The following is a 12,251-nucleotide window of genomic DNA, read 5'->3' as shown; positions in this document are numbered from 1 at the left end:
GGAAGACAGACAGGAAGTGATGTCAGGTACAGACAGGAAGTGATGTCAGTAACAGACAGGAAATGATGTCAGGTACAGACAGGAAGTGACCTGGAATAAAGACAGAAAGTTCCATGTGGCACAAAGAAAAGGAGACAATGGTGGAAGTGGCAGCAGAGGAGGTAAAAAGATGTTATTTCCTATTTACACCCAGTAACCCCCGTCATGTCTGTCCTCTTCCTCCATAGTCGTGCCCATCCTCTTCCTCCATAGTCACTGTGACGTCTTTTATCTCCAGCAGATGATGATACACACATATATAGTGTGGGAACCCAGATGAACCCCTTCAGGGGGAGGAGTTGATGATAATATATTTGCTCCCAAAGCTGGCCTACATGGTTCAGTTTTATCGTTCAGCCAGCAGGGTGACCATAAAAACTGAAGTGATTCCCCCATCCACACATTGGAGGTGGATGGGGGAATCCTCCCCGCTGCACTCTTGTATTCTGACAATGGGGGGACTCCTCCGCTCTCAGAATACACAGATCAGCACTGAAGCTATTGGCTGCAGCCGCTGGGGGAGTGGCTTTTATCCGGCAGTGGCCACACATGGATGGAAATGTGAGCGATCCCTGCTGAACCAGCTGAATTTCCATGGATCTATGGTCACCTTCAGTGACTTCCTCCCCTCCCCCTCATCTCCTTCATGATGGAAGTCATGCTGAGATCATCTCCCATTGGCTGAGCAATATTCTCATTTGTCTCTCAGCTCCTTCTTGCTATTCCTCGTCCTGCCTGTTGTTTCCTTGGATTGATTTTCTGTGTAGTGACCCCGGCTTGGTCTCTTGGATGCGCTCGTCTGTTGCTTGCCCTGACCTTTCTCCTGATTCCTGGATCTCCTCCTCATCTCTCCTCCATATCCTCTTACACAGCTTTTCTCCACACCTGTAGTGACCCTGGGGGGAGGAAACTTGGCACCAGCACGCCGCCAAATCCATCCCCACCATTAGGGGCTCTGGAGACAATTGTCTGCTATTTACACTCCGTTCCTCCGCACGTCACCTGATCACATGACAGCTTACTTCCACAGATTGCGGACAGATTTCTGGATGGTAAAGGTCAAAGGTCACTCTTCAGTTTAGGAGAGGTAGGACGCACCCAGGAACAAGGATTTGGTTTATACAGGAGCCACATATAGAGGACCCCTCAAATCACCCCATCCAAATGTTCCTCCATCCAGAGTCTATATGTCCTATGACATCACACTGACCTCACAGCTCCTCCTCCCAATGTCCCTCCATCCAGAGTCAGAGAATCCTATGACATCACACTGACCTCACAGCTCCTCCTCCCAATGTCCCTCCATCTGACTTTTTTCTGATGCTCTTAGGATGTGGGGGCCCCTTGGTATCTTCACATGTAAAGTGGGACTGTTGGTCCTGCGTTGTATGTAATGACATCAGAATGCTGCAACAAGCCTATACCCTGCGTAGTGTGGGGGTCCTGTGGGGGGAATTATACCTCAGCCTGAAGTGGGGCTTTAATAAAATGGAGACCTGAATGGAGAGGTGAGGAGGATTCTGGGAATATAATTTGATGTTACTATTTGTGTTCAGATGTAGAGTTTTCCTCCTGTGAAGTCTGGAGATCATATGACATCACATTGCCTCCACCTCCCTCCCTGATAGAAGAGAGAAAGAAGAAGAAGATTCTAGAAGTCACCAGAGAGATCACTGAGCTGCTGACAGGAGAGGTGAGCGGTGCCGGGAATTCTGGGACATTCTCCAGTAACAGACAAGGGATGTGTCTGGATGGTGACTGTATCATTGTGCGTGTCAGGTTCCTATAAGGTGTCAGGGTGTCACTGTCTATTTCTCCATGGAGGAGTGGGAGTATTTAGAAGGACACAAGGACCTCTACAAGGACGTCATGATGGACAATCAGCCGCCCCTCACATCACCGGGTAAGAGGAGACTTTATTGTAAAGGAGAGAGCAGTACGGAGGATCCACCTAGATCCCCCATCATCTGATAAACACATAGAAACAATGGATTCAGTCAGTGTGTGTGTTTCCTACAGATGGATCCAGTCATGGGAACCCACCAGAGAGATGTCCCCGTCCTCTGTATTCCCGGGATTCCACACAGGAAGGTCACACCATCCCTCACCATCATCAGGTAGATGATGACAATTATTGGTAGTTGTGATTTATACACAGCATGTTTGTTACAATGAATGTTTTATTATATCTTTCAGAGTGGAATCCTCGGGGATGATAATATTGATGTTAAAGAAGAGTATAAAGAGGAGGATGAGGAGTATGGAGTGATGGAGGAGTTTTCAGAAGGACACAAGGATATGATGGAGCCACCTAATACCAGGAACCCACCAGAGAGATGTCCCCGTCCTCTGTATTCCCGGGATTCCACACAGGAAGGTCACACCATCCCTCACTATTACAAGGTTGGTGGGATGGAGAATCTAGAACATGGACTTGTAAAGATGATGTGTGGATTTTCATTTGAGTTTTTATTTTACAGATGATATTTTCTGTCATTTCCTTGATTTAGAGTGGAGATCCAATCGATATAGAATTTGAGGTGAAAGCAGAAGAAGAAGAGGCGTATGTGAGGGATGATCAGCAGTCTATGGAGGAGGATGGAATAACAGGGACATTTATAGAGGAGGACACTCCTACAGAGATCAGCACAGGTGGGTCATGAACACTAAATCCATTCCTCCACCCATACTGCTCACTGATTGGTCCAGAGTAGGGCGGGGACTGGGTGATATCAGCCTGTAATCCCCTGGTCACTTTCCTGAGCTGTGTTCCCCGTCCTGTATTCCTGGATTTCTCTCGGATAATCTTCCTTCTCTGTGCTGCAGACACAATTTATGTATCTAGACTGGATTTATGGAGGTTCTGGGGTTCAGCTGGCAGCAAAATGTTCATTTCACCATAAGTGTTGAGTTATCTGTGACCTTTTCTGTGAGTCTTCTGCCCCATGCCCGGGTAAAATCTCCGACAGAACAATTCTCCCAGGGTTCCTTGCTCTGTTATCTGCTGGCTGTGCCGGGTGGAGGGATATGTCTGTATAGTCTCAGACCCAAGTCACTGAGTGCAGTCTCAGGAGATGGGAGGCAGCGGCGTGGGATCTCTGCAACTTGTCTACAGGAAACATTTAATCTTCCACTGATTCCTGAATACCAATATTATGAGTCCTGACCCTTACACTATATACTCTATGTTGTACATTACATACTCCTGACCCCTGCACTATATACTCTATGTTGTACATTACATACTCCTGACCCCTGCACTATATACTCTATGTTGTATGTTACACACTCCTGACCCCTGCACAATATACTCTGTTGTACATTACATACTCCTTACCTCTGCACTATAAACTTTATGTTGTATATTACATTCTCCTAACCCCTTCACTATATACTTTGTTCTACATTATATTCTCCTGACCCCTGCACTATATACTCTATGTTTTCCATTACATACACCTGACCCCTGCACTATATACTATATGCTGTACTTACATACTCCTGACCCCTGCACGATATACTCTGTTGTACATTACGTATTCCTGACCCCAGCACTATACACTCTATGGTGTACATTACATACTCCTGACCCCTGCACTATATACTCTATGCTGTACATTACATACTCCTGACCCCTGCACTATATACTTTATGTTGTACATTACATTCTCCTAACCCCTTCACTATATACTTTGTTCTACATTACATACTCCTGACCCCTACACTATATACTCTATGTTGTACATTACATACTCCTGACCCCTGCACTATATACTCTATTGTCCATTACATACAACCTGACCCCTGCACTATATACTCTATGTTGTACATTCCATACTCCTGACCAATGCACTATATACTCTGTGTTGTACATTCCATACTCCTGACCAATGCAATATTTACTCTGTGTTGTACATTGCATACTCCTGACCCTGCACTATATACTCTATTGTGTACATTACATACTCCTGACCCCTGCACTATATGCTCTATGTTGTACATTACATACTCCTGACCCCTGCACTATATGCTCTATGTTGTACATTCCATAGTCCTGACCCCTGCACTATATACTCTATGTTGTACATTACATACTCCTGACCCCTGCACTATATACTCTATGTTGTACATTACATACTCCTGACCCCTGCGCTATATACTCCATGTTGTACATTACATACGCCTGACCCCTGCACTATATACTCTATGTTGTACATTACATACTCCTGACCCCTGCACTATATACTCTATGTTGTACATTACATACCCCTGACCCCTGCACTATATACTCTATGTTGTACATTACATACTCCTGACCCCTGCACTATATACTTTATGTTGTACATTCCATAGTCCTGACTTCTGCTCCCCCCCCCCCCACTGCTATATATACACATAATATGGATTCTCTTTTTTTACACCCATTTCCTACCAGCTGGACATTTTATATCGGATGATGTGGTTGGAGCACAGACTTTTACATGGTGATAATAATGTGATAACATCCTCCAACTTTGGACCCTTAAACAGAAAGTGATAATGAGGGAGGAGTCAATATCCCAATGATGGTGGTCTTCAGGATCAGTCCAGTCTTCATGTTGGTTGTTCTCCCCCCATCCTCACTCTCTGACCTCTGGTGGGGCTCAGCCCCGCTGTTCTTCATGACTAAATCATGGACTAAATAAGGAAGTGCAGTACTTCTTGTGTTGGGAAGATGGCGATGAGTGATAGAGGGGGTGGGGACCCTCGTCCTATAATCCCCTCATCACTGTCCCTCCTATAAAAGACAGTTCTGGTTGTTTCCCCACTCTCTGACTAAGGTCCATGAATAAAGAAATGACCTGGTAGGAGATCAGAGGAGCCATTTCCTAGTTCCCTTGAGGGTGGAATTGTAAGCTCCTCAGAGACCAAGCTGCCGGATGTGGGCGGAGTCCTGGTTTGGGGGAACCAATCGGCTCCTGTCTAGTAATCCTCTTTGTCTTTGTATTTTAGTCCATGGCCGGGAGATGAGGAAAACCTCCGAGGATTGTCTCACTTTGTCTCCAGACTGGAAAGTAGAAGATGAGGACATCACACAGTATAGTCCAGGAGAAAACCCGGCTCCCTCCAATGTCCATCCGGCACCACCCAGTGCAGATGGACCATCGTATTCCTCGTATCCTGAGGAACCTCAGACTGTGCGGGACCGGGCCGGCCTTCCAACAGGGAAGAGGTTCTCCTGTCCTGAGTGCGGGAAGGGTTTCCATTATAAATCCTATCTTAATGAACACAAAAGATCTCACACGGGTGAAAAACCATTTTCCTGTCTTGAGTGCGGGAAATGCTTTTCACAAAAGTCTAGTCTTAAAACACATCAGAGATATCACACGGGGGAGAAGCCATATTCCTGTACTGAGTGTGGGAAGTGTTTCTGTTATAAATCCAGTCTTAATGAGCATAAAAGATCTCACAGAGGTGTGAATCCATATTCTTTCCCTGAAGAAAATGAGGACATCGCACAGTATAGTCCAGGAGAAATCCTGGCTCCCTCCAATGTCCATCCGGCACCACCCAGTGTAGATGGACCATCGGATTCCTCGTATCCTGAGGAACCTCAGACTGTGCGGGACGGGGCCGGCCTTCCAACAGGGAAGAGCTTTTCCTGTACTGAGTGTGGGAAAGGTTTCCAATCTAAATCTGGTCTGAATAGGCATAAAAGATCTCACACAGGGGAGAAGCTGTATTCCTGTTCTGAGTGCGCAAAATGTTTTTCACTGAAGTCCCATCTTTACACACATCAGAGATCTCACACAGGGGAGAAGCCGTATTGCTGTTCTGAGTGTGGGAAATGTTTTTCAGTGAAGTCCAGTCTTTACACACATCAAAGATCTCACACGGGTGAGAAGCCGTATTCCTGTCCTGAGTGCGGGAAATGTTTTTCACAGAAGTCCTATCTTTACATACATCAGCTATCTCACACGGGGGAGAAGCCATATTCCTGTCCTGAGTGCAAGAAATGTTTTTCAGTGAAGTCCAATCTTCACACACATCAGAGATCTCACACAGGGGAGAAGCCATATTCCTGTCCTGAGTGTGGAAAATGTTTTTCAGTGAAGTCCCATCTTTACACACATCAAAGATCTCACACAGGGGAGAAGCCATATTCCTGTCCTGAGTGCGGAAAATCTTTTTCAGAGAAGGCAAGTCTTTATACCCATCAAAGATCTCACACAGGGGAGAAGCCGTATTCCTGTCCTGAGTGCGGGAAATGTTTTTCGCACAAGTCCAATCTTTACAAACATCAGAGATCTCACACGGGGGAGAAGCCATTTTCTTGTTCTGAGTGCGAGAAATGTTTTTCACAGAAGTCCAATCTTTACAAACATCAAAGATCTCACACGGGGAAGAAGCCACTTTCCTGTCTTGAGTGAGTGAATTGTTCCTTTCTGAAGTCCTGTGTTCCTGTACATCAGGGGTCCCTCACAACCCTGTTGGTGTATTAGTGCCTTGAGTGTGGGAAATGTCTTCTAGATGAATGTTGCTGGACATCCCAGTTCTCATGTGGGGAAGAAGCACACGCTGATATACACCTCAGATATACTCCATGGCTGATCTTCATCATGGAAGAAACAGTTGATAAGGAGTTCAGAGGTCCCCAAAGACATGGATGAAGTGTGGGACTGGGTTGGCCATTGATGGCAGGAGAATAAAAAAATGGAGTCCTGCCCTAGAGCACTGCGCTGACGTCTCATTGGGGTGCAGCCTATATACTAGAGATGGTCTGCACCTACATGGAAGGGGGTCTGCTGTGCTGGGTGAGGGGTTTATGGGAAGGCTGGAGGAGTATATAAACTAGGATGGATTTGGAGGGAGAATTTGATTATATCGGGGTAGACAGATCAGACCGGGGTCAGTACTTATTGGGGGGTGGAATGGAGAAAGATGGGGGGAGGGGTATGGCAGCTGATAAGAAGGTTCCCATGTTACAAACAACCAGTGGAATTGGTACCATTTGTATGAAAATAAAAAATACACAAAATCCATGTGAACAAGGTGTCAGTGAATGGACAAGGTGTCAGTGAATGGACAAGGTGTCAGTGAATGGACAAGGTGTCGGTGAATGAAAATGTTTGTTCCCCAATGCCAGAAGTCTGTCCAGCACAATAGGTGAGTTGGAAGGTTTGGTGCATGAAGAGAACTAGGATTGAATTGGTATTGCTGAATCTTGGTTTCATTCCTCACATGACTGGGCCATTCATATTCCTGGCTGGGTTCTCTTTCGGAGAGACGGGGGAAATAGGAAAGGTGGTGGTGTCTGTCTCTATGTGAGAAGAGATCTCAGAGCGAGTGTGAAAGAGGACCTAGTTGATGGAGAGTGTGATGAGGCTGAAGTATTATGGGTGGAACTGCACATGGGGGGCGGTACTACAAAGGTCATCATTGGAGTTTGTTATAGGCCTCCCAGTGTTAATGAGGAGGTGGAGACTCAGCTCCTCCCACAGATGGAAAGGGCTGGGACAGTGATAATAATGGGGGATGGTAACTACCCAGAAAGTAACTGGAGTAATGGTTCTGCAGAAACAGTAAAAAGGAAAAAAATGTATAAACCTACTAGAGGACAATATTATGATCCAGTTCATAGAGGCCCCAACTAGGAATGATGCTCTGCTGGACCTGGTCATCTCCATCCATGCAGATCTTATATGAATGTCCATATAAAAGAACATCTGGGTAGCAGTGACCATAATATGATTTCATTTATTGTTAGCTGTAAACTGCAAACACATACAGGAAACATAAAAACGCTCAACTTTAAGAGAGCTAATTTTCCAAGGCTGAGAGCTGCTCTCCAAGACTTTGACTGGGAGGGAATATTGGCATCGATGAACACAACACAGAAATGGGAGTTCTTCAAAAAGACATTACAAAGAATATAACAGAATATACAAAAAGGAAATAAAGGAGCAAAAACTGAAAACAAACGACAGAAAGATATCAGGACGACCCCAAAACATTCCTCCAATATATGAATAGTAGAAAGGTCCGGTCCCAGCATGTAGGTCCTTTACAGAACCATCTAGATGGGGTGACTGGGGACAAAGAGAAGGACAATGTATGAAATCCCTTCTTCAGCTCTGTGTATACAAAGAAGCATGGGGGGGCTCTTGTCCATAATGGGGGTTGGTACTGACACCCCCCAGATGATCCACATTGGCTCACAATTGATATGATCCAGAAATATTTGTACAGAATAAAGGTGAATAAAGCCCCTGGACCGGATGGCAGACACCCACGGGGCCTTAAAGAATTCAGCTCTGTCATCTCACAGCCATTGTTTCTCATTTTTAGGGACTCTTTAATGACTGGCATAGTACCACTGGATTGGTGTAAGGCCAATGTGGGGCCAATATTTAAAAAGGATCAAGATCTTTCCCAAGTAATTATAGATCTGTTAGTGTAACTTCTATAGTTGGGAAGATACTGGAGAGTTTAATAAAAGACCACATAGAGGAGTTCTTGCTGGAAACAAATATTGTAAGCCACAGACAGCATGGATTAATGATGTGGCATACTTGGATAGAGGGGTGGCGGTGGACGTGGCATAATTGGACAGAGTAGTTGCTGTCAATGTGGTATACTTAGAGGAGGGGCAGTGGATGTGGTATACTTGGACAGAGGGGTGGTGGTGGATGTGGTATACATGGACAGAGGGGTGGCGGTGGATGTGGTATACTTGGACAGAGGGGTGGTGGTGGATGTGGTATACATGGACAGAGGGGTGGACGTGGTATACTTGGACAGAGGGGTGGCGGTGGATGTAGTATACTTTAACAGAGAGGTGGACGTGGGATACTTGGACAGAGGGGTGGCTGTGGACGTGGTATACTTGAACAGAGGGGTGGCGGTGGATGTGGTATACTTGGACAGAGGGGTGGCTGTGGACGTGGTATACTTGAACAGAGGGGTGGACGTGGTATACTTGAACAGAGGGGTGGCGGTGGATGTGGTATACTTGGACAGAGGGGTGGCTGTGGACGTGGTATACTTGAACAGAGGGGTGGTGGTGGATGTGGTATATTTGGATAGAGGGGTGGCGGTGGATGTGGTATACTTAGAGGGGTGGCAGTGGATGTGGTATACTTGGACAGAGGGGTGGACATGGTATCATTGTACAGAGGGGTGGCGGTGGACGTGGTATACTTGGACATAGGGGTGGATGAGGTATACTTGTACAGAGGGGTGGTGGTGGACGTGGTATACTTGGACAGAGGGGTGGCTGTGGATGTGGTATACTTAGAGGGGTGGCAGTGGACGTGGTATACTTGGACAGAGGGGTGGACGTAATATACTTGGACAGAGGGGTGGCAGTGGACGAGGTATACTTGGACAGAGGGGTGGATGTAATATACTTGGACAGAGGGGTGGCAGTGGACGTGGTATACTTGGACAGAGGGGTGGACGTAATATACTTGGACAGAGGGGTGGCTGTGGATGTGGTATACTTAGAGGGGTGGCAGTGGACGAGGTATACTTGGACAGAGGGGGGGCTGTGGACGTGTATAACAAGAAGGGTTAGCCACACACCAGAGGATAGATGAATATAGTGTATACAGTATGTATTAATCCATAGGACAAACAAAACACCAGGACATGAATACAGGACCTGTTAACGTGTTTCACATGATCGCGTGATTAATCATAACAAAGAAAACAATAAAAGTGCTTATGTCTTATATGGGTATTAGGTAATAAAGAACATCCGTCCTAATCAGCACTCCTGAATCCTGAGGATACACATACTAGTACATTGTAATAACATCATTGTATCAAAAACAGTGATATCAGAGAAAAAGGAAGAAAGAAAAGAAAAATGAAGTGGAATAACAAGAGAAAGAAAGAAAGAGTAAAAAAATTATGAATAAAAATAATTATGAAAGAATTATAAATGAAAAGTAAAATGAAATAGCATATACAAACACAGATGAAAGCAAATAAATATCCCAAGAATATATGGGCTGAGAAACTGCATTTGTAAATGATTAAAATTTAAATAATATACAAAAAAATGCATGTCTGCTTGGGATAAAGTACAAAAAAACACAAAAAACCATACATATACAGACAGGAATATATCAAAACAGCAGAAAAAAATATATCAAAAGTAATGCATCAAAAAACAAAAAAAAAGGCATCATCAAAAACAAAAAGAATCCCAAAGGAGAAAAGGAATGGTGTGCACATAAATGTGTACACATGGGGTGCATAATGTGGCCAAATGAACATGTCGTGCATCCAAATAAATTAATGAAATATATGAAAGGATATATATATATAAACATAATAATATATATATTGTGACAGTGTGGTGATCTGTCACCCAGGATTCTCAACAAGGCAGGTTGAGGGGCTCCAGGGTAAGTGTTTGATACGGAGGAAAGTGGCTTTTCACTTTCCTCCTTTGTTTGTAAGGTCTGTTTTGGGATCTGGAGGCGGGAGATTTCAAAGAGACCTTGTAAGAAGAAATGAGATCTGCAAAATACTCACCATGCCTCTTTTTAAATTCCTTGGGGTGTCTACTTTCCAGAAAGGGGTCATTTGGGGGGGTTTGGTGCTATCCTGGCATGTCAGGGCCTTCGAAACTGTGATAGGTAGTGAGGACGTGTAATGGGGAAGTTATGCACCTTCAGGCTTTCAAAGTGGTCATTGGATTTCAGGCTCCTGTATGTGGCTAGGCTCCCAAAAACTCTCACACACGTGGTATTCCCATACTCGGTAGAAGTAGCAGAATGTATTTTGGGGTGTAATTCCACATATGCCCATGGCTTGTGCGAGAAATAAATCATTTAAATGACAACTTTGTGTAAAAAAGAAAAAAAAGTTTTGTCATTTTCCAGAAACTTGTGGAAAAAAATAAATCTTCCATGGACTCAATATGCCTCTCAGCAGATAGCTTAGGGTGTCTACTTTCTGAAAAGGGGTCATTTGAGGGTGTTTGTACTATCCTGGTATTTTTGCACCTCAAGAAATGTGATGGGCAGTCAGAAAGTAAAAGCTGTGTAAATTCCATTATCTCTCCCATAGTTTGTAGACACTATAACTTTCACACAAAGCAATCAATATACACTTATTGGGAATTTTTCAATCAAAAACATGGAGCAGAATACATTTTGGCCTAAATTTATGACAAAATTTTAGTTTTTTTGGATATTTTTTATGAACGAAATGAGAAAATATTGTTTTTTTCAATACATTTTTGTTTCTTCAAAATTTTTCTGGTTATAGCACCAAAAATAAAAAGTGCACAGGTGATCAAATACCTCCAAAAGAAAGCTCTATTTGTGTTAAAAAAAGGACATAAATTTAATTTATGTACCGTATTGCATGACCACGCAATTGTCCATTAAACTAGCGCAGCGCTGTATAGCAAAAAATGGCGTAAATTGCAGTATCTCTCCCATAGTTTGTAGACGCTATAACTGTCACACAAAGCAATCAATATACACTTATTGGGATTTTTTTTACCAAAAACATGGAGCAGAATACATTTTGGCCTAAATTTATAACCAACTTTGAGTTTACTATATATTTTTTATAGCTGAAAGTAAAAAATATTGTTTTTGTACAAAATTTTTGGTCTTTTGTTGTTTATAGCGTGAAAAATAAAAAGCGCACAGGTGATCAAATACCACCGAAAGAAAGCTCTATTTGTGTGAAAAAAAGGAAGTAAATTTCGTTTATTGCATGACCGCGCAATTATCAGTTGAATTAGTGCAGTGCTGAGTAGCAAAAAGAGGCGTGGTCATTAAGGGGGGTAAATCCTCAGGAGCTCAAGTGGTTAAAGATTCAAAGATTCAAAGATTCAAAGAACATCACAGAAGAATCATCAAAGCCTCAAGAACACAGGAAGAAATTGCTAAACTAATAGTGAGATAAAACCTTTTTTAGGTACATTAGTGATAGAAAAAATACAATGGGATCACTAAAATGAAAACTGGGCACCACACCTGTGTTGAGAGAGACCTGGATGTAGCAAATCACTGAACCACTTCCCGTCCGACCCATGTACATAAACAGACAGAAGGTGGCAGTGCAGGAACGGGTTGCCGTTCATAAATGGCACCCGCATTTTCAGCCTGTGCGCGCTCCCTGGGAATGTGTGGCACCGCAATCTGGTGCCCGCTGTGTCCTGATCACTGTACGGGACCTCTGTGTGAGGTCCCGATCATGTGATC

General features: G+C 44.0%; 2 protein-coding genes across 2 annotated transcripts in view; one reads left to right on the top strand and one right to left on the bottom strand.

Annotated features, from left to right (window-relative positions):
- LOC149460716 (uncharacterized) overlaps nt 1-12,251 on the bottom strand; it is a 242,625-nt gene that overhangs the window by 129,485 nt on the left and 100,889 nt on the right. The window lies entirely within an intron of this gene.
- LOC149460721 (uncharacterized) overlaps nt 1-12,251 on the top strand; it is a 113,511-nt gene that overhangs the window by 88,376 nt on the left and 12,884 nt on the right. The window contains exon 9 of the mRNA XM_089679195.1: nt 4,983-6,445. Within this exon, the coding sequence (XP_089535321.1) occupies nt 4,983-6,445 (1,463 nt within the window). The remainder of the gene's footprint in view (nt 1-4,982; nt 6,446-12,251) is intronic.

The sequence above is a fragment of the Staurois parvus genome, unplaced genomic scaffold, assembly GCF_062004578.1.
Source record: "Staurois parvus isolate SC_StPar_1 unplaced genomic scaffold, SC_StPar_1.0 ptg000221l, whole genome shotgun sequence".
NCBI lineage: Eukaryota > Metazoa > Chordata > Amphibia > Anura > Ranidae > Staurois > Staurois parvus.
This window is presented reverse-complemented; position numbering and strand designations above follow the sequence as displayed.